The sequence below is a fragment of the Diadema setosum genome, chromosome 10 (assembly GCF_964275005.1).
Source record: "Diadema setosum chromosome 10, eeDiaSeto1, whole genome shotgun sequence".
NCBI lineage: Eukaryota > Metazoa > Echinodermata > Echinoidea > Diadematoida > Diadematidae > Diadema > Diadema setosum.
The window spans coordinates 8,237,278-8,263,239 of NC_092694.1; the positions used below are offsets into that span (position 1 = coordinate 8,237,278).

General features: G+C 39.1%; 2 protein-coding genes across 2 annotated transcripts; both read left to right on the forward strand.

Moving 5' to 3' along the window:
* Positions 1-2,351: 2,351 nt before the first annotated feature.
* LOC140233712 (uridylate-specific endoribonuclease-like) lies at positions 2,352-7,515 on the forward strand. The gene is made up of 6 exons (XM_072313811.1): positions 2,352-2,418; positions 2,729-2,848; positions 4,567-4,717; positions 5,110-5,306; positions 6,412-6,632; positions 7,294-7,515. The coding sequence occupies exons 1-6, from the start codon at positions 2,352-2,354 to the stop codon at positions 7,513-7,515; spliced, it is 978 nt and encodes a 325-aa protein (XP_072169912.1).
* A 3,600-nt stretch (positions 7,516-11,115) lies between these two features.
* On the forward strand, positions 11,116-25,672 carry LOC140234174 (uridylate-specific endoribonuclease-like). Its single transcript, XM_072314245.1, has 6 exons — positions 11,116-11,245; positions 13,426-13,545; positions 16,612-16,762; positions 17,332-17,528; positions 23,734-23,954; positions 24,620-25,672. Exons 1-6 carry the CDS (start codon positions 11,188-11,190, stop codon positions 24,839-24,841), a joined length of 969 nt encoding a protein of 322 aa, XP_072170346.1. The 5' UTR covers positions 11,116-11,187; the 3' UTR covers positions 24,842-25,672.
* Positions 25,673-25,962: the final 290 nt, after the last annotated feature.

Consider the following 25,962-nt stretch of genomic DNA (forward strand, 5'->3'; position numbering starts at 1 on the left):
AAAATAGGTCCAAACACACTAAGTATTTCTCAAAAAAAAAGAAAAAAACAAACAAACAAGAGAAGAACTTACAAATAGTAGCAAAGTTCTATCTCGCTATATTCCGTATGATCTTCACGTTAATCATTGTTAATAGTAGTCGTATATTTCGCTGTCAAAATGTAAATCTACATCATGACAGGTTTAGGGGGAAAAATGTTGGTAAAAAAATCATGAACTTCATCCTCCTCTTCTCTATAAATATCTTGAAATCTCCTTTGCGCATGGTCATTTCAGCCATCACAATCTGATCACATGCATCCTTCACAGACTTAAAGGGATTGTATAGTTTTGGTTAAGACCTTATTTCAGGTTTCTAACATTTTTTGGTGAGATAATGAGAAACATCTCATGAAATGTGAAAGAGTATGTAATTCTTTGAGGAATTCAACGTTTATTTGATGAAAATTGGTTTTGAAATGGCTGAGATATCCAAAACAGAGCGATTCTAATAAAGTGTGGGACCCACATTTTAATACGATCGCTGTTTTACTTTGTTTTTGGATGTTTCAGTCATTCCAAACTCGATTTCCATCAAATAAACTTTGAATTTCTCTAAAAAATGGTATGCCCTTTACTATTTCATAAGTGTTTTCTTGGTATCTCGCAAAACCTTAAAAGCCCAATTCTCATTGCCACCAATACTGTGCCATCCCTTTAAACTAACGCACTTATTCTCTCAATCATAATATTTTACGAATTTACATTTCCGTCTGTGTGATAACTAACATCCAAAGAGAAAGAAAAAAACAACAACACCGAAACCGTGTAGATTTGAATGACAAGATAATTGAGTGTATGGTGAGGGAGATGTGGGGGGGGGGGTGATAATTTCGATTTAAGTCGATGAAAGTGTGTGTCTACTAGAATAATTGACATAACGAAAGAATTGGGAAATTCTGAGACTAATGTGCAGAACAAGGAAGATGAAATTTTGTTTCTATTTTCAGTGATCATGATTGAATGCATCCATCTTCTTCAGACTACAGAACCTCCTCCTTGCCTTTGGGATTCCACAGAGTTTGAATATCACAATCTGGTTCCCGCAAGGAATTGGTTAATGGGATGGTATCATTATATAGTTTTGGTTGAAATGGAGGTTCAGGTTTTAAATTTTTGTGACAGGATTATAAACCAGTCATACGACATATTAGAGAGCATAGTATACGATTCTAAGAGAAATGAAAAGTTTATTTGACGAAAATCGATTTTGAAGTTGCTGAGATATCCAAGAATAAAGAGGTCCTAATAAAAGGTGGAACCCATCTTTCACTATTAACAAATTAACACTTTGGTTTGCTTTGTTTTTGGATATCTAAACCATTTCAAACTGATTTTCATCAAATAAACTTTGATTTTCCCTTAGAATCGTAAACTCTTTAACGTTTTTATACAAAATGTTTCTGATAATCTCGCAAAGGTTAAAACGTGAACCCCCATCTCAACCGAAACTATAATTATTATCCCTTCAATTTCCTTCAGTACAGGTGTTCACAAGATATGGCGCAGAAGATAAAATGATGACGAACTATTAATAGATCTGTAGACCTGCGTGTCAATCTTGAGGAGGAAAAATAAATAAAAGCTAATAGGCTTGGGATAGACATTATTACACGATTACGTAATACGAATAATCCACTCGTGTCTGCCTTTGTCGCAACGTATATCATGTTCACCTCATAATGGCTAGCAAATAGATCATATTAATTCACGTCTTAGGATGATAGGAAGCTAGTTTATAAGCCGTCAGTAATAGCAGAGGACCGGCAGACGATATTCTGGCGCCTTTGCAAGTACAACCTGCACTCTCTCCGTCGCCGACCGTTCATTCACTTGTACAATCATGAAGCTTTCCATCGGCATAGCTGTGTGCTCTCTGTTAGTCGTTGTATCTCGGACGTGTATGTATTCCTACTTGTGATTTTATCTGTCATGGTGAAACAAAAGAAGTGGTAATGATTTTATTTCATTGAGAATCTTCAGTGTTAATACCCCGTAGCCTCTCCCAGAGAGCCCTGATATTATTACTAACCTAGAACATACTGGCATGCAGCTATCTTATACAGCTGCTAGGTCAAGAGGAGACATTGTAGGCAAAATGGTGCCAAGGCATTATTTTTGCTCCTACGACAGTTGCTCCGGACTTACTTTCTTCAACGACTTGGGATTCGGGATAGGGTCGCGATAGGGTTTTAGGTTTAGTTTTGGTGTGAGGATTAGGATTATAGGGTTTAAATGATTATGTTTGTGGGTTGAATTTATGTTTGGCCTAGCGTGCAGATATTTCAAGGAAGCAAATGTCGCAGGGGCAAATGTCGTGGAACCGGGCAAAAACTTCTTTAATATCCAAGGACCACAAACGCATCAGTAAGGATTCCGGTAAGTCTTCAACACTAATGATGTGAGGATGAGCATATTTCTAAACATAATCATTACTTCCGGTGACCCATGAAGTCAGAAGGTCAGCCTTCCAGAGCGTTTTTTTTTTTTTTAACCTACTCCGCTCGACACTTTTCCGAACTCCTTTGATGATCTGATGTAGTGATACGTCTAAAGCCTAGCCAATGAAAGAAAACCTGCCGAATTTGATTGCAATTGTTTTTATTTTCCGACTCAAGGAATTGTGTTTAAGTGTTGTCTGTTATCGACGTCTCCTTCTAATCCAATGATGTATCTTGATACTTTATAGATGCTGCTGACTCGTGCTCTGGAAGATGTGGGGATAACAACTCAAACTATGACTGCCAGTGCAATTCGTACTGTGAACGGTACAACGACTGCTGCGCCAACTACTACAGCCTTTGTAAGGGTGAGACGGATTTTTACTTCCCACCTGATATCATCATAATCGTAACAAAAAAAAAAAGAGAAATGAATTCGTACACAATAAAAATTCATCATTATAAACAACTTTTTTTTTTCAAATACTAACAAAATATACAAATTACAAATTAAGACACTGCCAACTAATGTGTTACAAGTGTTATAGTGTTACAGTGTAACAAGTGTTACAAGTGTTACAAGTGTTACTTACAAGTGTAACAGTGTTACAGGGTTACAATCTCAAAACACTTGGGATTGACCCATCCAGACCTTTCTGTCTGAATCGACACTACCTGCTTCTCAATGGTGGCGTCACTCGGTCCCAAAATTGACACAATATTGTATAGAGATATCGACTTTTCAATTTCGTGCAAAACTGGCTCCAAACATGGTCAAAAGCCAAACAACAGCCGATGCAAGTTACGAAGCCTACATAGAAGATCACATAATGGCACCCAAATCACACACAACGGCTACATGAAGATGGTGATTCTATAATTAGAAGTGAAGGACGCACGAAGGAAACAATGGCTACCCGAAAATTTTACCACCCTTACGAAGTTGCTGCTGTAGAGCAGGAGAAACTCCATTTGCAGTCATTTTAAGATGCTCTCCCGAGTGGTCCAATGTTACGATGAGAGCCGAATTTAAACGTTTCTATTACTGTGTGTCTATCTTGGCTCAATTTCGGGAGAGTGTGACGTCTGGATAAAGAAATAGATATAGGCCTATATTATGTTTTAATTTGGCCAAGCGACTATAGCTATTGTATTAGTCATGTTCTGTTAGTGATGAGACAAGATATTTCGCATTTCACCGATCTCACAATTTACCATAAGTACAGGATATCTACAAATGTATTCATAACTTTTCTTTATTATTCTGACGGCGATAAAGTAACAAGGCCATTATGGAATATATTCTTGGACTCCGAGACCGGTTGAACCTCTCAAAGTCATCACTATGAAACCACAGATGTTGCTGATGTTGCTGCAGAACCGATGGTTACCAAAGATGGGATTATTCAGCTGCAGCATCGAACACTGATGTCAAACAATGTTTGCTCTGTCGTGGTCAGCTTGGGTATTTTCCCACTTGTGAAAATTGTCCTATAGTGTTCAATGAAAGCAACGGAGAACATTGGACATAAGTTATAGAATTGACGGTAGTATGCTTTCAGCGTAGCCTACTGACACCCTTAGCAACTGTTGTAAGGAGCCGGCTGGATAAGAGCTACCATATTCCTTGATGCTGCAGCAGGAGACTCCCTGGAAACTTTAATTCTTTCTGTTGTGCCAAGAGAAAATAAAAGCTTTGCTGATTTGAGAATTCTGGCTCATCGAGATGGATGGAACACACGATTATTTTTTCTCGATGATTGCTCCCTGGTTGTTCTGAAATGTGCATCACAAAAGGGTATATTCTGCATGTTATATGGCCATATTACAGACCTGCATTTTCGAATTAGGGAAATGTGCGCTCCTACCCCACTGGAAGTTCTTGGGATATGGATCCTGCGAGCTTGGGTTTGTCTGGGACTGTCGCTGACAACCGTGTGTATGTTAAAGTTGATTCTTTAGCGCGTTGTTTTCAGATATCCTGTCATCCTTTTTATGATTGTTCTAATGTGCTTGATTCTGCAAATTTGTAACACGGGGTCAGTTTATCAAGTTTTGTTTTAATACCTTCATCCCCAATCCCAAGGAGCGCAAAGCATCTCGCGGTCAGAACTGTCTGAACTTGCTCAGGAACTGTGGGACAACGACGCCAACCGTCTGAGCAGCAGCCAGTATGAAATTAACCTTCAGACCAAGCTCTCTAACTATGGCGAAAAAGTTGACCGCAGTTCAAGCAAGTAAGAAAGGATTGAGCATTTAGATTTCGAATCAATGATTTTGATATTTGATTTATGACCTATATGTTCAGATCTCTAATGAATTTCAATGACTAATTGGTAAATTGTTATCCATCTATAGTTATCACCAGCGATTTAACACTCAAAGACGTCATCCCTCTCGTACATCAATCAACCAGCTAGTGTCTTGTGTGATCAAATGTCAACATGTACATGTATCTTCCTTTTCTTTCCTTTCGTTTTCTGTGGTGAGAGCTTGATGCTTTGACAAAATGACATTCTATTAAGACCACAAGGGAACTAGCAGAATTGCCATGAACGTAAACCTGTAGAACTTGCGGTGGCGTTCAGCAATTCCTCAGAAACTTCACCCTGTCATTGGTTCTTGACAGCTTTTTCACATCCGTGAACACGTGGCGACTCGGTGGGACCTTCGACGCATTTCAGGATCTCCTCGACAACTACGTGCTGAAGACCGGCACGGCCGAGTCGGTGTCAAGCGCCGAGGGGAGAGAGATGGAGGCATTTCTGGACGATATCATGGCAACCACCGTCATGCAGAGAACCTACAGTCTCCTCCAGGCCAAAGGTGAGTCCCAGGGGAACCCTTGAGGAACCCTTGAGGAACCCTTTTGCTTCCGGCAAGGCATCAGGTTATGTTTTCATCGGTCTTTGTTCGCTTGTTTGTCTGTTTCAATTGCAAAATAAGTCCAAAAGTTGTGAAAAGATTTGCATTAAACTTGTAGGAAAAGTCAATAATGACACAAGGAACAAATGATTTAAGTTTGATAGTGATCTGGGAATTTTTTATGAATTTTGAAGGATTTTTTTTTTTCAGATAGGATCAACGAACTTGGGAGCTCAAGCTGGGTGTATTTGAGACTTGCATACGCACACTAACGTGCGTGCTCTGCTTAGGCGAGGCTCCGCGCAGCTGAAAGCTGATGACGTAATCTTTTTAGTGATAAGTTCCTTTATCATCATGCAATCGAGAAAAAAATGGAAAAGGCTGAGTTAAAGTCCGCCAAAAAAAAAAAAAAAAACACGATAAAATTTAACCGAAAACAGCAAACAAGATTATCCTTCCTCGTCTGCGTCTTCGGACGTCTTCGAAAAATGGTTCCACATCGTCTCGGCGCATTTGACAATATTATTCGAGTTTTTGGTCATTGAACTGATTGGTATATATAGTTCAATGGTTTGGCTGACACAAGCTATTGGTATCACATGGACAGTATTAATAGTCGAGCCTGTATTAATGTGCTCACTATTCGTTTTGGGTCTTGATCAGATACTACATGTAGTAAATGCTAATATGGAGCTTTAAATTTTCACGACGCAGACGTTCAGTGGAAAAGCTTGTTACGAGCATGCTCAAAAACTATATTATAATAGCTCGCGTCGTCTGAATTTCACTACGCGTTCTGGGCTACTTTTACGTCTGCTCAATTCACGACGCAGAGAGCTACTCGGTGCTCCGATCATAATATGGTGACGCCATTTTGTTTTTTACAGGTTGCGTCAGGGATATCGAGAGGAGAAAGTCGTCGCAAACGTCTGCGTCGCAAATCTAAAGCTTCCTATCAATGTCGACGATGGTGACGATAATTTCTTTAAAAACGAAAATAAAAGTCTATAACGCAAAGATTGAACTCTGTAATAAGCAGGTTCACGATTTTTTGCTTCTACTACAGGTTACTTCAGCTCATTAGAAGGATTTCGTGATTTCGTGAACAACGTGTGGTTCACCCTGTACTCACGGTCGTCCAATCGTCTCGACTCCTCGGCCTTCGAACACACCTTCGTTGGTGAGGTGAAGAATAGCGCAGTCAGTGGCTTTCACAACTGGCTCCAGTTCTACTACTTGGAACAGGACGGCAGGCTCAACTACTACGGCTACGTCAGGGAGGCTAACGTAAGCTAGATCGAAAGTTTTCTGAAAACTGTTCTTGTATTCTTTGCTTACAGGAACCTATTGAATCTTGTAATAACTCTGTCGGGGGTTGTGTTACCTCGGAAGCAACGGATTAATGTCTGCACGCTGTATGTTGAAGCCTCTATCATAGTCTGTGTCCACAGACAGTGTGTCAAAAACGGCGAAACAAGAGTCTCAGTGATGTGTTTTGTCGTTCAGACAACTTCAAGATTGAAAAGGGAAACATTCAACATTCATCTGTTTTTACCCTCACTTTGTTTTTTGCTTTATTTTAACGTAAATAGAAACAGGGATACCTACAATACAGAGGGATGGAAAGGGGTAATATGAGTACCTATTTCATCTAGATTCAACAAGTTCAGAATGATCTGTCCGATCGGTCTGAGAAATAAGAATGAGGTTGATTTGTAATATATTCCAGAGTCGTTCGTTTAAGAAATACTGGAGGCACTGTAGTTGATTTAGGGAGGAGGGTCACTTAAGTGTGTGTAAACTGCGACTATGATTGCTTCCGCCGTGTTCGTGTGCCAATGTGCATATCATGTTTGTTGTGGAAAGTATTAGATAGGGTTGTGCATTGGATGTTGTAATTGTGGGTGTTTTTTTTTCTGTTTCTCCCGTTTTGTTTTTCAATTTTCAGCCAAACCAAATCCTGCTCCAGTTCAGCGTCGACGGCTACGTGAAGACCCTGTCGTCCATCATGCTCGGCGTCAGCCCCGAGTTCGAGTTGGCCCTGTACTCAGTCTGCTTCGTGTCACAGCCCAACTCGCTCTGCAGGTTTGACCTGGAGGGAAACGAGGTGCAGATCCAAACCTACGACTACACAGGCGGCTATATTGGATCAGCGTACTTCAACGTTTAAAGTATGGTGAACGAGACATTAAAATCAAGAAAATCAAATAAAAGAAGGTGTCAAAGCAGAGGAAAATGTATCCTAAAACAGATTTTTAGTGTGACTTATTAAAAGATCTTTGCGCCAGTGAGAATTCGCGAGTTAAAACTGACTGATTTGCTTCACCGATATTCACTCCGGAACAGCCGTCTTTTTCGAGCCCTAAAATAATGACGTCACGAAATGAACAAAACCCTTTACGAGTGCAGCGGGACATCGAGGCCGCCATTCATAAAGCACGTATTTCTTGGTGAGCGAATGCAATTTCTGGCCTGTCTTTAGTCGCCTCTGCTTTTTCGGCTGAGACATTAAAAAGACCCATTTTTACCTTATATTGTATGGAAAGACTTTGAGTTTGACATCGAGAGTGAATTGAGTGTTGACAGTGACAATGACACTGATAGTGACAGGGGCAAAGTCGGAGTGGTAGAGGAAGAGAGGGAGAGGCGACCGATATGGAAGGCCGCTGCGGACACAACTCGTTAGGGGCATACATGGAAACGGGCACACTGCCTCTCCATACGTATGCCCTAAACGAACCACGTCCGCAACGGCCCTCCATAGACGGAGCCCACTGTGTGGATAGAGTGGTAGCACAGCGCACATTTCGTGACGTCATGATTTTGGTCGCCACAATTTCGCCGTCAGATCGGGTTCTGGTGGTCTAAAAAGGGTCTCAAAACACCATCTCTCCGTCGTTCTGGAGACGTTTTTACCTTCTGAAAGTTTATTATTCATATTCCTAGAGACTTAAGCTTTCCAGAAATGTATAATTCACCTTGTTTATGAATATCGTCCTTTTTTTCTCGTTCACCATACTTTAATGAGGATGAACCTATAGGGAACAATAAGTGTGGGGTGGGGTTCATTCTCCCCCTCCCTCTCTCTCTCTCTCTCCTCTCTCTCTCTCTCTCTCTCTCTTTCAAGTAGATTACAAGTAGCTGTCTCATTATACAAAATTTTAACAATGTGACCTCATAATTTGCCGAATAATCCAGTTCGTAGTTCCACATTGCGCATGAGCACAAAAAAGGTCATTCGTACCAAAATGCATGTTGGTTTTTAATTTCACTGAGATAGGCATCTGTGATGTAATGATTACTCATGTTATCCTTATGAATGCTGCTTGCCAGCACATCCTCCTGACAGCAAAAGTGGTATTTGGCAATATCAATAGAAAGGAATTGTTAATACATTCAATGAATATGATGAAATGCTTCCTCAAGTGTTAATTGAAGGGTCATTCTAGTCATCTGATCTACGCAAGTTCATCCTCAGCTTCAACAGGATTGATGAATCCCATATATGGTTGCATAAAGCTTACGCATTATGTCGCTCTGAAAACGAGTGAAGTGCTGCTAACCGACTGAGAAAAAAGGGTCATTCGTATCAATGTGCCCATGAGCTAACCCCGAACTGGCTTATACGACCAATGCACTATGACTATTAAGTGCAATCCGAAGGAACTTTGAAAAGGTTTTCATCATCGCAACATCGAGTGCACCGTATTACTGAAAGAGCTTTCGAAAAAAAGAAAAGTGCAATTAAGATGTCAAAATACTCGCGTGCTACGCACTACAAGGTATTATCCTTATACGATGTGCCTATTAATTTACGAGTAGGGTTTGTATCAAGTTAACACCCCCGTAAACTAAATGTAATATTGTTATGTACAAGTTTGCCCGATCACCAGAGAGAAAGTTAAAATATTTGTGGAATGTAAAAACTACCATTCCCTTTAATTGACCATAAAAGGTTACCCGACATAAACACAGAATTACCATTTCTAAGCTTGTGTGTCTTTTTTGTTTTTGTTTCGTTTCTTTGTTTCTGGTATCCCTGCTGGAAAGAACACAGTGTCCCACAGTGTGAGAAACACAGTGTGAATACAATGTGAACACAATGTAAACACAATGTAAACACATTGTGAACACAGTGTGAAATCTCTTCACACTGTTAAATTTGAGCATTTTAACAATATGAACACATTGTGAATCATCAATACACAGTGTGGCACAGAACATTACCATAATTATGAACACTCTGTGAAATCCAAACTACAGTGTGAAATCATTTCAACACTGTATAATTCGAGCGTTTCCGCATAGCCGACTATGTGACCACACTGTGAACACACTGCGGGACACTGTGTTCTTTCCAGTAGGGATGGTTTTGTTTGTTTGATTTTTGCGTTCGATGTGAAAGCTCTGTCTTAATATTCTTGAATGACCTGGAATGACGTCACTCCAAATAGGGCTTGACCAGTTGAGTTAAGTCGTCTATACTTTAGAAAATTATTATAGAATAATGACTTGTATTCCGACAGACGTATACCAGACGAGGAGAACAATGTCGATGGTATTTATTACCAGAGGAAAGAACACATCTTTTGTTATATACACCATGGCTGATACTGACAACGTCGCACAAAACACACACGCACACACACACACACACACACACACAAACAAACAAACAAACAAACAAACAAACAAATCGATTCTCGCCTATCAAAATACAGACGACCATAAACTACACCTCCTCGGGTTACGAAAGCATACCTGTGAAGGATTTTAATATCGCTTTAATCGTTAACAAGACGTCTGATTCAGAAACTCTGCCCCTCGTGGTGACATGATGATATTCATAGAGAATATTACGAACGACTGGAAGATTCATAATGTGTTACACCAAGGACAATCACAACAATATCAACAATAATAACAACGATTGTTCCATTGTACACCCCATGGTATACTAAAAATAAGATGCCGAGATAGAACAAGCCACCTGTTGAGTTCCCGTAAGTTGAGGTGACGCAGGGTTTCTCTGGTCGAAATTGACCGGTTTGTTAGCATCACATGTCTCTGGTGTCTACTTCAGGTAACCCTTTGTTTGCTTAGAGTGCTGTTTGCCAAAGAAAAGCCTATAGCATTGTACACACTGTCTAAAGTCCTTGGTATACGAAGACTTAAGACATGCACACATTAACAGCATCACGTGTAGAAGAGATTCCTATCTTGTCATATCACGAGCAAACGACGATAGGATTATGCTGTGCATTGACCTTTATAGACGGTATTTTATTTAGTATAGATTATATACCATATCTACTGCATAATATAATTAGTATAATACATATTGCATGTTAATTTATATTGTATCTTTATTATTTACCTATTAATCTTTTATGGGCAGTACTTTCAAAGTTCTTTGGAATAACGTTATGAAAACATATTGCAGCTATATAGTACATTGAAACATAAATGTATTTCAACACAGCGAATGTCATCTTCTATGCCCCCCCCCCCCATGGTAACATGATGGCTGTGCCAACTGTTACACGTTAACCAGGCTTCGCTGCCTGTTCAGAATACCATCACGTGATCAGACAGTGTCCAATCCATGCCTTCCTGGGCACTATACTGGTTTATTTGCATACCAGATAACTTGTGCACTGGATATACGCTGCTTATTTTGCACGTAGACCTCTTACACACACACACACACACACACACAAAGAAGAAGAAGAAGAAGAATCACGATTGTATGATATATAAATTGGGAGCACTGCAGATGTTAGTAAAGGAGACGATATTTTGACTTCTGTCACCAACCAACAACTCATAGCTGCCAGGCGTCATGAAGATCTCCATAGTAATCTCAGTTTTCTGTCTCTGCGTAGCTGTTTCACGATCATGTAAGCATTAATTACTATATAGGGCATAACACTGGAGGTTTCTGCAGATTGAGGGTGATGTCTCCCTCATTCTCAAGTTTCATTCATTATAACTTCGGATACATATTTTTACACTCAAGTGTTGTCTATATGTTAATTTCACGTCAGTTCAGACCTGTTATACTTCTGCGTTTCATTTTCAAATCGGGATAGCACCCATCTATTTTTTTTCCGCCAATGATTACATAATTCAGCCATCTAAGAATTGTAGAGCACCGGCGACATTTCTATAAATTGAGCCTGATAATTTTACATGATTACTATACTCTCTTTCACGCCCACTACGGAGGGTATAATTTTATACAGACGACAACTTACAATATTCACCACAAGTGAAGCTTTCTTTATTTTATTTTATTTCAGTTCTGGTGGAAACCAGAGAAATTAGAAGAGACTACATTCCAAATCCGAGAATTCAACCCGTTGTTTGGTGTGTGTGTGTGTGTGTGTGTGTGTGTGTATTTCAAATAATGTTCTTGTTCTTGTGATAGAGACCTGAGAACTTACCTACATGTATAGCAATAACTTCAGTTGCATACCTCCGATACATTGTGCTTTCGGCAACTTACTGGGCAAATTGTCTCAGTTTCACACCATAAAATCGATATTCTTGTATCAAGCATTTTCCATTTTTGCAATACTCTTATAGTTTGTTTGCGTTGAAGTGAATTTAGTGTCTGATTTTGCTTCGGACAACATGTTATTTCACTTATAAAGAAATAGGTCTGTACGAGTGGTTACAGTTTTTGAAATCAACATGATGATAATCATGTAGTAGTGTTTCATTGCTTCCAAATTAAATGCTTCCTTGTTGCATCTTTAAATTTGAAAATGATAGGACGGAACGGACAGAAGAAAATTTCCAAGTTTCCTAACTTTGATTGTGGTTCAGGAATTGCTACATTGCGAGCTTTGTTGCTTGGCTTTTTTCTTGCCATCCTTACTCGTCTAATAGTATGTACAGTCCATTAAATTAAATGAAATCTCGGAGCAAGCTTATAATGTTTATTTTAAAAATAATGGAAGCTTGTAGGCACTATATCTGAATAACACTTTAATATATTTTCCCTCCTAGAGAAACAACGTTGTTGTTGTTGATTTTGTTGTTGATGATGTTTCATAGTTTAAGTCCCTCATCATTATATCCTCAGTCGACCAATATAGGCCTAATGATGTAGACCTGTCAGTGATAGAATAAATTGTCTCCCTTTTGCATGTAAGAACTGATTTTATACTCATGTTTATGTTTTTTCCAACGTGGTCAAGTAATAACGTATAATGGGATCTTACATGACAGTCGTGCCGTTTCCTGGCCAATGAGGAATACGAATTTATCCTTCTTTCACATTGCTTTGTTTTCATATCTATTTTCCGAATTGTTTTCTTTTACTAGAACTAATACGCCTGCTGGAAAGAACACAGTGAAACACAGTGTGAAATCTCTTCAAACTGTTGAATTCAAGCGTCTTTAACAGTGTGAACACATTGTGAATCGTCAATTCACAGTGTGAAACAGAAAATCACTATGTGAATGCTTTGTGAAAAACCACAGTGTGAGATAATCTTCACAATGTTAAATTCGAGCGTTTTCGCATAGTCGACTATGTGAACACATTGTGAACACACTGTGGGACACTGTGTTCATTCGGCCAGCAGGGACATTTCAAACAGTATAAGATAGAAATGAGGGGACTACTGTACGCATGGTATATACAAGAGTTTGCCGACTTGTGCGTGTGTGCTGAATGTGTTGTGTTGTCTTTCAAACATCATTTTTGTCCAATGTTCTACTTTGGCTTGGTGACACTCTAGTTTTTATCCGTACACTCACCACACATACATTGGAAATACACTTACACACCACCTAATGCGTGCTTTCTCGGTGAAAGTTGCACAACACGCAACAATAAGGAATATTATTTCATACCCCCATTCCACAGAGATGAACAATCGTGTGTTCGTGTCACCAGCTCACACACGATCTAGTGTGCAAAAAGTTTTATGGCATCTAATGCTGTTTTTTTTTAACACGAAGTCTTCATGCAAATAATTAATACTACTTACATGTGCATGATACATATGCAAGTCATTTGTTGAATTGGAAGCCAAATCAGCATCACAGTCAAATTACCCATCCTTAGACGCTGCCGACTCATGCTCGGGACGGTGTGGCGACAACAACTCCAACTATGACTGCCAATGTAACTCGTACTGCGAGAGCTATAATGACTGCTGCGCCAACTATTACAAACTTTGCAAAGGTAGGTCTGAATTTTGTTTGTTTGTTTATTGCTTGTAGCAGGTGCAGTGCAGAAAAGTACGTGCTTGTGAATGTTTAAGCTGTGATAATGCCTTGCGCCAATCGATTCAAGACAAAAGAAATGCAGACATCAATGGACATTATGAAATGCTTCCTAAGTGACATTAAAGGATTATTTCAGTTAAAGAGAATCGCATCTTTTGCTTCTTTTGATTCGATGAGGTTTTATACAGCAATGCACCAATATTTTGATCAATTTGTGGGAACAGGTGATTAGGGTATATATATATATATATATATATATATATGAAGAGTTTGTTTGCAAAAACCGATAAGTCCATATTTGCCAAATGGAGATATTTGCGATTAAAGGTCAAGAAAAATAAAGAGAATAATAAGAAAATTTTTGCTTCTTTTGACCATAACTTCAAAAATATACCTTTATATGTAGTGACCAATATATCATTTAAAAGGTATCATTTTGTACTTTATGACAGATATCGTATTTCAAAATCTGCAAAAATGGACTTATCGGTTTTTGCAAACAAACCCTTCATATATATATATATATATATATATATATATATATATTATTTATTACTCTTATTATCTGCTGAGTTTCCTCATGTGCATGTATGTGATCAATCAAATACAAACAACTATATCTATCACTGTGTATTCATCTGTTGCTGGGTTTGTTTGGGTTTTTTTTTTCAATATGATTGCCTGTGTGATCGATAACATCAATCATGTATGCGAGTGCACTGTCTTGCTAAAACAAAGAAGATGCTATAGGATGAGGTGGGATATTGTCACATAGCTCTTGGCATGTTCCTTGCTAAACAAATACATATCGCAGTATCCTCGGAGAAGTTTTTGTTTTTGTTTTTGTTTGTTTGTTTGTTTGTTTGGGTTGTTTTTTTTTTGTTTTTTTTTTTTTGCTTTATCTGATGGTTGGGTATATCAGGGTATATCATTTTATTATTTATATTTTCCGCTGACATAAGTGTATAACACTGTTGAGCCCATGTAACAGAAAAGAAATAATCGAGAAATGGGTTAGGGGAAAATGTAGAGCAACATGCAAGAGCAGAAAATGTAGAATTAAAACGGAAATTTGTGTTTACCGGGTTATCTCTAGAACAATTCGATTAATTGTGTATTATTTCAGAGTATTTCTTTTCAACGCTTTGTGGACCAACCCCTCGAAAAAAAAAAATCATTAACATTATATAGGCCCTATAATTAACACTAACAAGGGTGGTGCAAATGACAGTGCGTGTCTTTATCAGTTGAAATTTATAGACAAGATAGGTATTTAAAGTCTCTGGCGTTACTCCGACTCTCAAATGCTATCACACGTGATGTCCGTATGGATTATGTTTGCGCAGTGCCAACTTTGTTCAGTTTGTTTATGTGTGTGTCTGTGTGTAGACCTGTATGTGAGTGTATTTTTGGAGGATCTGTTAAACGCATGTGCTCCCCCCCCCTTTTTATCTATCTATCTTTCTTTCACACACACACCATGCTGCTTCTCAATGATGGCTTCACACTGTCCCATTTTTATTGACACACTATAATATAGAGATCGACTATTCAATTTCGTGCAAATCTGGCTCCGAATATGGTCAAAAGCCAATCAACAGCCGAAGCAAATACGATGCCTACATAGAAGATCGCATGATGGCACCCGAATCACACACGACGGCTTCATGAAGATTGGGAATCTATGTTAGAAGTGAAGGACACACGAAAGAAACAATGGCTACACGAAAATTGTGCCACCCTCGCGTAATTGCTGCTAGCATGGCTAGAGCCTGAGAAACTCCATCTGCAGTTATTTTAAGATGCATGCTCTCACGAATGGTCCATTTATTTATACGAATTGAGCCAAATTGAAACATTTCCTTTAAATTGTACATATCTTTGCTTAATTTCGGGACAGTGTGACGCCTAGATGAAGAAATATTCTTATTTTGATCAATGGCAACGCATAATTATGCTCGGCTATGTAGCTAAGTATTGTATCAGTCATGTTCTGTTACTGATGAGACAAGGTATATCCCATTTCACCATTTTGCCATAGGTACAGGATAAGAACAAAATGTATTTATATTGTATTATCATCATTATTGTTCTGACGGCGGTGAAGTAACAAGGCCACTCTGGAATATATTCGTGGACGCCAAGACCGGTCGAACCTCTCAAAGTCATAACTACAACTTGAGATGTTGCTGATGTTGCTGGGCAACCGGATGGTTACCAAAGATGACCTCATTCAGCTGCAGCATCGAACTCCAATGTCAAACAATGTTTTCTCTGTCGTTGTCAGCTGAAATATTTTCCCACTTGTAAAAATTGTCTTAATAGTCGTTCAAGGAAAGCAACGGACGACTATGGATCAACACTGCGAGATTGGATTTTACGGACATCGCTACAGAATTGACGGTGGTCTACCGCCTAAACTTTGGTATACCGAGTGAGCGTTGAGGACTGGTTCCATGGCGTCGTCCGAGAATGCTTTTAGCGTTGCCTGCTAACGCCCTTAGGAACTGTTGTCAGCGGCCTGGATAATAGCTATCATGTTCCGTGATGCTACAGCAGGAGACTCCCTGAAAAACTTGAATTCTTTCTGTTGTGACAAGAGAAAATAAAAGCCTTGCTAATTTGAGAATAATTTGGGCTCATAGAGATGGGTAAAACCTGAATTATAATTTTCTTGATGATCGCTCCCTAGTCCTTCTGGTAATGTGGATCACAAAAGGGTATATTCTGTATGTTATATGGCCACATTATGGGTCTGTATTTTCAGATTAGAGAAATATGCGCTCCTACCCCACTCAAAGTTCTTGGGACGAGGATCCATTGGGCTTGGATTTGTCTGGGACTGTCGCTGACGACCATGATTGTTGAAGTTGTTTCTTCAGCGTGGTGTTTCCGGTCTACTGCCATCGTATAATGTGATTGGTCGAATGTGTTTGATGATGCAAATTTGTAACACGAGGTCAGTTTATCAACTGATGTTTTATTACATGTTTTATTACATCCACCCCCAATCCCCATGCAGGAGCACAAAGCATCTCTCGGTCAGAACTGTCCAACCTTGCTCAGGAACTGTGGAACAACGATGTCAACCGTCTGAGCAGCAGTCAGTATGAAATCAACCTTCAGACAAAGCTCTCCAACTATGGCGAAAAGATTGACCGCAGTTCAAGCAAGTAAGAAGGGATTGAGCATTTAGATTTCGAATCAGTGATTTTGATATTTGATTTATGACCTATATATTTAGATGTCTAATGAATTTCAATGACTAATTGCTGAATTGTTATCCACCTACTTTTTACATCACATCATACGAACTATTATGAATATTGTAATTATTGTATATTGCAATGTAGTGAAATAACTTAGTATAGATTGCACGAGCGCTTTAAACTGTAGTTCTTGTACAATACTGTACAGTGTTTATACCATTTCGCTTCTCGACTCACGACGTGATCTTCATGATGCCATGTCTTTGCCACTCTAATTACCAGCGATTTAACACTCAGTGACGTCATCCCTCCAGTACATCAATCAACCAGCTAGTTTCTTTTATGTCAACACGCATCTTGCTTTTCATTCCTTTCTTATTCTGTGGTAAAAGTTTGTCGTTTTGATAGCATGGCACTCTATCAAGACCACAAGGGAAGTAGCAAAATTGTCATGGACGTAAAGTCTGTAGTACTTATTCTGGTAGCGATTAGCAATTCCTCAGACGATTCACCCTGTCATTGGTTCTTGACAGCCTTTTCACATCCGTGGACACGTGGCGACTCGGTGGAACCTTCGACGCATTTCGGGATCTCCTCGACAACTACGTGCTGAAGACCGGCACGGCCGAGTCGGTGTCTAACGCCGAGGGGAGAGAGATGGAGACATTCCTGGACGATGTCATGGCAACCACCGTCATGCAGAAAACCTACAGTCTCCTCAAGGCCAAAGGTGAGTCCCTGAGAAACCCCTGAGGAACCCTTGAGGAACCCTTTTTGTTTCCGCTAAGACCAGGCGTCCACTAGGGCGCGGACAAGACGCGGACAAGCCCCGGAATGCAAATTTGGTATTCCGCACTCCTTCGGGAACCTGTCCGCACGTTCCTGAACGTGTCCGCTCACTGTCCTAAACATGTCCGGGTGTTTCCGCACCTTCGGGCGGACGTCCACTTGGGCGCGGACAAGCCCCGGAAGGGTTGCGGAAGCAAATTTTGTTATTTCGGCATCCTGTCCGCGACAGACGCGGAATAACTTTGTGAATCGGCTTGTCCTGGGACATTCCTAGGACTGTCCGCGGACTGTCCGCGGACTGTCCGCGGACTGACTGCGGACATTCCTAGGAATCACTCCGGAAGAGCGCGAAATACCTCGGAATATGCTAATCGTAGCCGGGCAGCGCGGAAACATTTAGGATTACACCAGGAATGAACGCGGACAATCAGGATGCCTTCCGGACAACAAAAGTTAGGCATGCGGACAAACTGCGGACAATACCAGGAAAATGGAAAGGTATAAATTTGGCGCTGACTTTGACTTTTCCTCATTTGACTGCTCACTGATGCTCATTGTTGTGCTTCAGCAGTAGCGGCTGATATTATATTGATATGATTGGTCAATATTATTTGATAAATGTGACCACCAAAAGTCGAAGAATAGGATTGTTTGCATGTCGGCTGACGACTCATTTTTTTTTTTTTTTTGTCTCATCTGGGAGAACAATTTTTTCTCTGCCTACAGTCACATGGATGATATTCGTAAACTTTTTGAACCATGCATATATATATATTATATATATATAATATACATAAAAATGCAAATGTAAATATGTATATATAGTCATGTTGATAAGGTAGTCCACGTGTGGGCAAGATAAAAAGATAAGTAACAAAACTGCAACAAAGTTCATGCTGTATTCACCAACGATTTATTTCTTCACAAGAAATAAACCGTTAGTGAATACAGCATGATCTTTGTTGCAGTTTTGTTACTTATAGTACTAACTGTTACTTATGTTACTATATATATATAAATATATATATAAATGTATATATATATGTTTATTTATAAATGTATATATATAATATATATATATATATATATATATATATATATATATAATATATATATATATATACAGGGTGTATATATTGTTTATTCCCTTTTTTTTTTTAGACATGTGCTTTATCCATCGTGAAGTATCTACATGTTTTGTCTGATACTTGCCAAATTGATCCTAATCATTAAATTTTTCTTTCTCTGATTTTTACCCTTGTGCATCTCTAACCCTCTCTTATTTTGATCACTTTTGAACATTTCCAAGCTTAGAGCTTACTAGCCTATTGTCAATGAAGTGTAAAAATGGGGAAATATTTGTAACCTACTTTAATTCACTTTTTTTTTTGGGGGGGGGGTTCAGCTGGGCTGTCAAATTGGACAATCGAGTTTATTTGAAACTAAAACAAAAAGAGAAGAAAAAAATACTAGGTAATAACAACTACGAAAATCATTCAGGTAAAGAATGTTTCTGAAATGATTTGTGATGCTTAATGTGTACTTAAATATATACACTCAGCAAAAAAACAAAGCAAAAGAAAGACAGAACTTTATCACTTTTTCGAGTTCATGATCTATTGCTTTTTCTCTCATTTCACTTGAATTTTGAAGCCAGAAAATTCTTCATTTTCCTCCATCATCTTTAGCTTTCATTGTTATTTTGGGCTTCAAAAATATTACATTGTCATGAGACCACAGGTATTTCTTTGCAATTGAATTCATGCTTTTTAGTGTGATGAATTTGTCTTTTGTTCTTATATGTTGTATCATTAGAAAGCATTTACGTATGAATAACAACTTGTTCATGTTTATATAATACATTAACATTTAGTCAAAAATTCTATGCTTTTTTACTGAGTGTACTTCCACCTACTTTTGTTATTTTTCAGCTGGGCTGTCACATGGAACAACCTAGTTTGTTTGCAAATAAAATACGAAAACAACATAAAGGAAAATGTAGTATAGTAAGTAATAGGAACCAGGAAAGTCACTCAGATGAAAAATAATTTCTGAAAAGATCAAATTAAAACAAACTTACTAGGAAGTTAGGGGGCTGATTTCACTTCTTTCTGGTTGCTTTTGGCACAGTCTCTACTACCTTCTTCTTTGCCTTCTGGGACCGGAAATTCCTTAGATTTACCTGTTCTTCATAGCTAGACGAAAGGTGTGCCTGTGATGGGGATATTTGCATGGGGGCTTCGCCTCCCTTCTTGCTCATTTTGCGTTTCATTGGTATGACACTCGCGGAAAGTGTCGACATTTTCGTGTCTGGATCACAAAATTTCCGCATCGGTTCCGGACACTTGCATATATAGATCCGCATCGGCTCCGCGCTGTCCTAAAACATTCCTGGTGTCTTCCGCTTTCATTCGCGAAGCTTCCCCACACCGCGGGATTCTTTCCGGAGCGTGTGCGGAAGGAGCGGAAGGGTTCCGGACAAGCGGGACATCCTCAGGACATCGTCAGGACAAGTCGCCGAAGGTGTCAGGAAGTTCATTTCCGCGTCCAAATTTTGGTCTCGATCAAAATTTGGACGCGGAAATTTTTCTCTCTCCCGAAGGTGCGGAAACACCCGGACATGTTTAGGACAGTGAGCGGACACGTTCAGGAACGTGCGGACAGGTTCCCGAAGGAGTGCGGAATACCAAATTTGCATTCCGGGGCTTGTCCGCGTCTTGTCCGCGCCCTAGTGGACGCCTGGTCTTCGGGAGAGAGAAAAATTTCCGCGTCCAAATTTTGATCGAGACCAAAATTTGGACGCGGAAATGAACTTCCTGACACCTTCGGCGACTTGTCCTGACGATGTCCTGAGGATGTCCCGCTTGTCCGGAACCCTTCCGCTCCTTCCGCACACGCTCCGGAAAGAATCCCGCGGTGTGGGGAAGCTTCGCGAATGAAAGCGGAAGACACCAGGAATGTTTTAGGACAGCGCGGAGCCGATGCGGATCTATATATGCAAGTGTCCGGAACCGATGCGGAAATTTTGTGATCCAGACACGAAAATGTCGACACTTTCCGCGAGTGTCATGCCAATGAAACGCAAAATGAGCAAGAAGGGAGGCGAAGCCCCCATGCAAATATCCCCATCACAGGCACACCTTTCGTCTAGCTATGAAGAACAGGTAAATCTAAGGAATTTCCGGTCCCAGAAGGCAAAGAAGAAGGTAGTAGAGACTGTGCCAAAAGCAACCAGAAAGAAGTGAAATCAGCCCCCTAACTTCCTAGTAAGTTTGTTTTAATTTGATCTTTTCAGAAATTATTTTTCATCTGAGTGACTTTCCTGGTTCCTATTACTTACTATACTACATTTTCCTTTATGTTGTTTTCGTATTTTATTTGCAAACAAACTAGGTTGTTCCATGTGACAGCCCAGCTGAAAAATAACAAAAGTAGGTGGAAGTACACTCAGTAAAAAAGCATAGAATTTTTGGCTAAATGTTAATGTATTATATAAACATGAACAAGTTGTTATTCATACGTAAATGCTTTCTAATGATACAACATATTAGAACAAAAGACAAATTCATCACACTAAAAAGCATGAATTCAATTGCAAAGAAATACCTGTGGTCTCATGACAATGTAATATTTTTGAAGCCCAAAATAACAATGAAAGCTAAAGATGATGGAGGAAAATGAAGAATTTTCTGGCTTCAAAATTCAAGTGAAATGAGAGAAAAAGCAATAGATCATGAACTCGAAAAAGTGATAAAGTTCTGTCTTTCTTTTGCTTTGTTTTTTTGCTGAGTGTATATATTTAAGTACACATTAAGCATCACAAATCATTTCAGAAACATTCTTTACCTGAATGATTTTCGTAGTTGTTATTACCTAATATTTTTTTCTTCTCTTTTTGTTTTAGTTTCAAATAAACTCGATTGTCCAATTTGACAGCCCAGCTGAACCCCCCCCCCAAAAAAAAAGTGAATTAAAGTAGGTTACAAATATTTCCCCATTTTTACACTTCATTGACAATAGGCTAGTAAGCTCTAAGCTTGGAAATGTTCAAAAGTGATCAAAATAAGAGAGGGTTAGAGATGCACAAGGGTAAAAATCAGAGAAAGAAAAATTTAATGATTAGGATCAATTTGGCAAGTATCAGACAAAACATGTAGATACTTCACGATGGATAAAGCACATGTCTAAAAAAAAAGGGAATAAACAATATATACACCCTATATATATATTATATATATATATATATATATTATATATATATATATATATATTATATATATATATACATTTATAAATAAACATATATATATACATTTATATATATATTTATATATATATAGTAACATAAGTAACAGTTAGTACTATAAGTAACAAAACTGCAACAAAGATCATGCTGTATTCACTAACGGTTTATTTCTTGTGAAGAAATAAATCGTTGGTGAATACAGCATGAACTTTGTTGCAGTTTTGTTACTTATCTTTTTATCTTGCCCACACGTGGACTACCTTATCAACATGACTATATATACATATTTACATTTGCATTTTTATGTATATTATATATATATATAATATATATATATGCATGGTTCAAAAAGTTTACGAATATCATCCATATGACTGTAGGCAGAGAAAAAATTGTTCTCCCAGATGAGACCAAAAAAAAAAAAAAAAAATGAGTCGTCAGCCGACATGCAAACAATCCTATTCTTCGACTTTTGGTGGTCACATTTATCAAATAATATTGACCAATCATATTAATATAATATCAGCCGCTACTGCTGAAGCACAACAATGAGCATCAGTGAGCAGTCAAATGAGGAAAGTCAAAGTCAGCGCCAAATTTATACCTTTCCATTTTCCTGGTATTGTCCGCAGTTTGTCCGCATGCCTAACTTTTGTTGTCCGGAAGGCATCCTGATTGTCCGCGTTCATTCCTGGTGTAATCCTAAATGTTTCCGCGCTGCCCGGCTACGATTAGCATATTCCGAGGTATTTCGCGCTCTTCCGGAGTGATTCCTAGGAATGTCCGCAGTCAGTCCGCGGACAGTCCGCGGACAGTCCGCGGACAGTCCTAGGAATGTCCCAGGACAAGCCGATTCACAAAGTTATTCCGCGTCTGTCGCGGACAGGATGCCGAAATAACAAAATTTGCTTCCGCAACCCTTCCGGGGCTTGTCCGCGCCCAAGTGGACGTCCGCCCTAAGGCAGGATGTTATGTTTTCATCGGTGAAAGTTTGTCTGCCTGTCTGTGTGCAAAATAACTCAAAAATTTTTAACGAATTTGGATGAAACTTGCAGGAAAAGTAGATAATGACAGAAAATTCAATTTTGGTAGTGATCCGGGAATATCTATGAATTTTGAAGGATTGTTTTTTTTTTTCAGATAGGGTCAACGAACATAGGAGCTCAAGGTGGCGTGTACTTGAGACTTGTATAAGCGTACTAAAGTGCGTGCCCTGCTTGGGCGAGCACCGCGCATCTGGAAGCTGATGACGTTAACATTTCACTGATATGTTCCTTTATCATCATGCAATCCAGAAAAAAAAAATAAAAGATTTTTACAATTTGGAAAATGCTGAGTTATAGTCCACAAAAAGAAAAGATAATCAAACTGAAAATAAGAACAAAATTTCGTCTTCGAACATCTTCGAAAATGGTTCCATATCGTCTCGGCGTACTTCAAAATAGTACTAGTATTCCAGTTTTTGGCCATTGAACTGATTGTTATAGTTCAATGGTTCGGCTGATACAAGCTATCAGCACCACATGGGAAGTATTAGTAGTCGTGCACCGGCGTAGCAAGGATTGATCTTGGGGGTGGGGGGGATGGTTAGTATGCGAGAGAGCGAAGCGACCGAGCCCGAGCAAGCGGAGCGAGCGAGGCGGGGAAATATTGAAAAATTATGATCTTGCTTTATAAAAGGTTGAAAGGGAGACCCGCATCATGCACATGCTTACAGTATACACGAATTTTTTCTCTTTTTTCGCCTTCCAAATCCCCCTTCCAAATCTTAGAGGGGACGGTCTTGATCACATAATTTGACAACGATGGCGACAATTCTTTCTTTAGAGAAAAAAAAAGTCTACAATGCGACGACTGAAGTCTGTAATAAACAGATCCCCGTTTTTGGCTACTACTATAGGTTACTTCAGCTCATTGGAAGGACTTCGTCAGTTCGTAAACAACGTGTGGTTCACACTGTACTCACGGTCATCCGGTCGTCTCGACTCCTCGGCCTTCGAACACACCTTCGTTGGCGAGGTGAAGAATAGCGCCGTCAGTGGTTTTCACAACTGGCTCCAATTCTACTACTTGGAACAGGACGGCAGGCTCAACTACTACGGCTACGTCAGGGAGGCTAACGTAAGCTAGGTCGAAAGTTATCGGAAGACTGCTCTTATAAGTCTTTGCTTTAATACAGGAACCTATTGGATCTTGTAAAAGCTCTGTCGGGGGTTGTGTTACCTCGGAAACAACGGATTAACTGAAAGTCTGTACACGCAATGTGCTGAAACCTCTATCATAGTCTGTGTCCACAGACAGTGTGACGAAACCGGCGAAACAAGGGTAGTGTCTCAGTGTTTTATTTTTTCATTCAGACAAGTTCAAGATCGAGAGAGGGAACATGCATTCATCTGTTTTTACCTTTACTTCTTTTTTTTTTTGCTATATCTTCACGTAAGTAGAAAAGGAGTAGGTCTACCTACAATACAGAAAGATGGGAAGGTGGTAATAAGAGAACGTTTTTCATTCACAATCAACAAGTTTAGAATTATCTGTCTAATCGGTGTGAGAGAAAGCTCGAGGTTAATTCGTAATATATTCCAGAGCATTTTATTTAAGACATACTGCAGGCGCAGGTGTTGATCTAGTGAGGCGGGTCACTTTAATTTGTGTATAATTGCGTCCGCCATGTGTATGTGTTATATGTGGACATGTTTGGTATGGAAAGTCTATTTGATAGTGTTGTAGTTATGTCTTCTTTCTGTTTCTTCCGTTTTTGTTTTTGTTTTTTTTTTATTTCCCAGCCAAACCAAATCTTGCTCCAGTTCAGCGTCGACGGCTACGTGAAGACCCTGTCGTCCATCATGCTCGGCGTCAGCCCCGAGTTCGAGCTGGCCCTGTACTCAGTCTGCTTCGTGTCACAGCCCAACTCGCTCTGCAGGTTCGACCTGGAGGGAAGCGAGGTGCAAGTTCAGACGTACGACTACACCGGCGGCTATATTGGATCAGCGTACTTCAACGTTTAATTCAGATATTAAAAGCTGCCGGGTGATGCTGGGACCTGGACCGGATGAAATAAAATGAAATGAAATGAAATGGCAACTGCTTTAGAGATGGAATACTATCCATCATTTCTTTTTTCTCTCCTTGTCAAAATCAATCAACAAAAGACCATGTGCACCGAGGCATATATAACCGTCAGGAAATATGTCTTAAATTCATCGTTAATGCACACCTGTGACATTTTCCTGTAAGCAATATATAATAATATTTATATCATAGAAAACAGAGTCAAATTTAGTCAATTATAGATTCATCCATTTCCCTGACATGGCCTAGTATGGGATAAAAGATTACTGATGAACATTAGTGTGAAGCAAATTTAAGTGAATTCACATTGATGTAGGAAGCAAGAGAACTCCAATATAGCAACGAATCTTGGCAATACGAATAATCTCGCGTTTAGTTCGTAGGAACAGGTATTGAGAACAGATTCAATGTTTATCCTCAGATCCATCACGTATGCCTGAGGTCCACTGTCATGTGGTTTCTTACCATGTCCGTTGTCATGACGACAATGACAATGAATGAAGTGCATCACTATATATGATGAAGATACAAATGCTGAAGTTGAGAATAAATCCAGTAGTCTGTTGCTCATAACATAATGTTCACACTGTGTTTGCGATGCTAATACTCATATTCACAACAGCAATGCATAGTATTAGAAGGACAATTTCAAACGAATCGTTGTAGGGCCTACTAATTGAAGTTGTAATAACGGCAACGTTGGTGACATTTTGAAATGTTATACTGTAGTACATTTCTTGGCATGACAATTCTGTGGAATATCAAAAAGCTGAATTTGATTTCATAGATGTCCTTTATGTTGGATGGTCAAATAAATCATGGTGGAATTAAATACTGTCTGAAGTAGTTTGAAATTACGATTATTTGACTTGTCTCATTGAAACATTAAATACAGAGACACTTATTTTTGTTTTGATTTTGAGTGAGGTAGGTCAACTTTGAATCATAATGAACTTATTTCATTTTTGCATTCATTTCATGTAATTTCATTTCCAACAATACAATACACTTACATAAACATAAATCACAATATCAGCACAATGTTGTAACGGAGAAA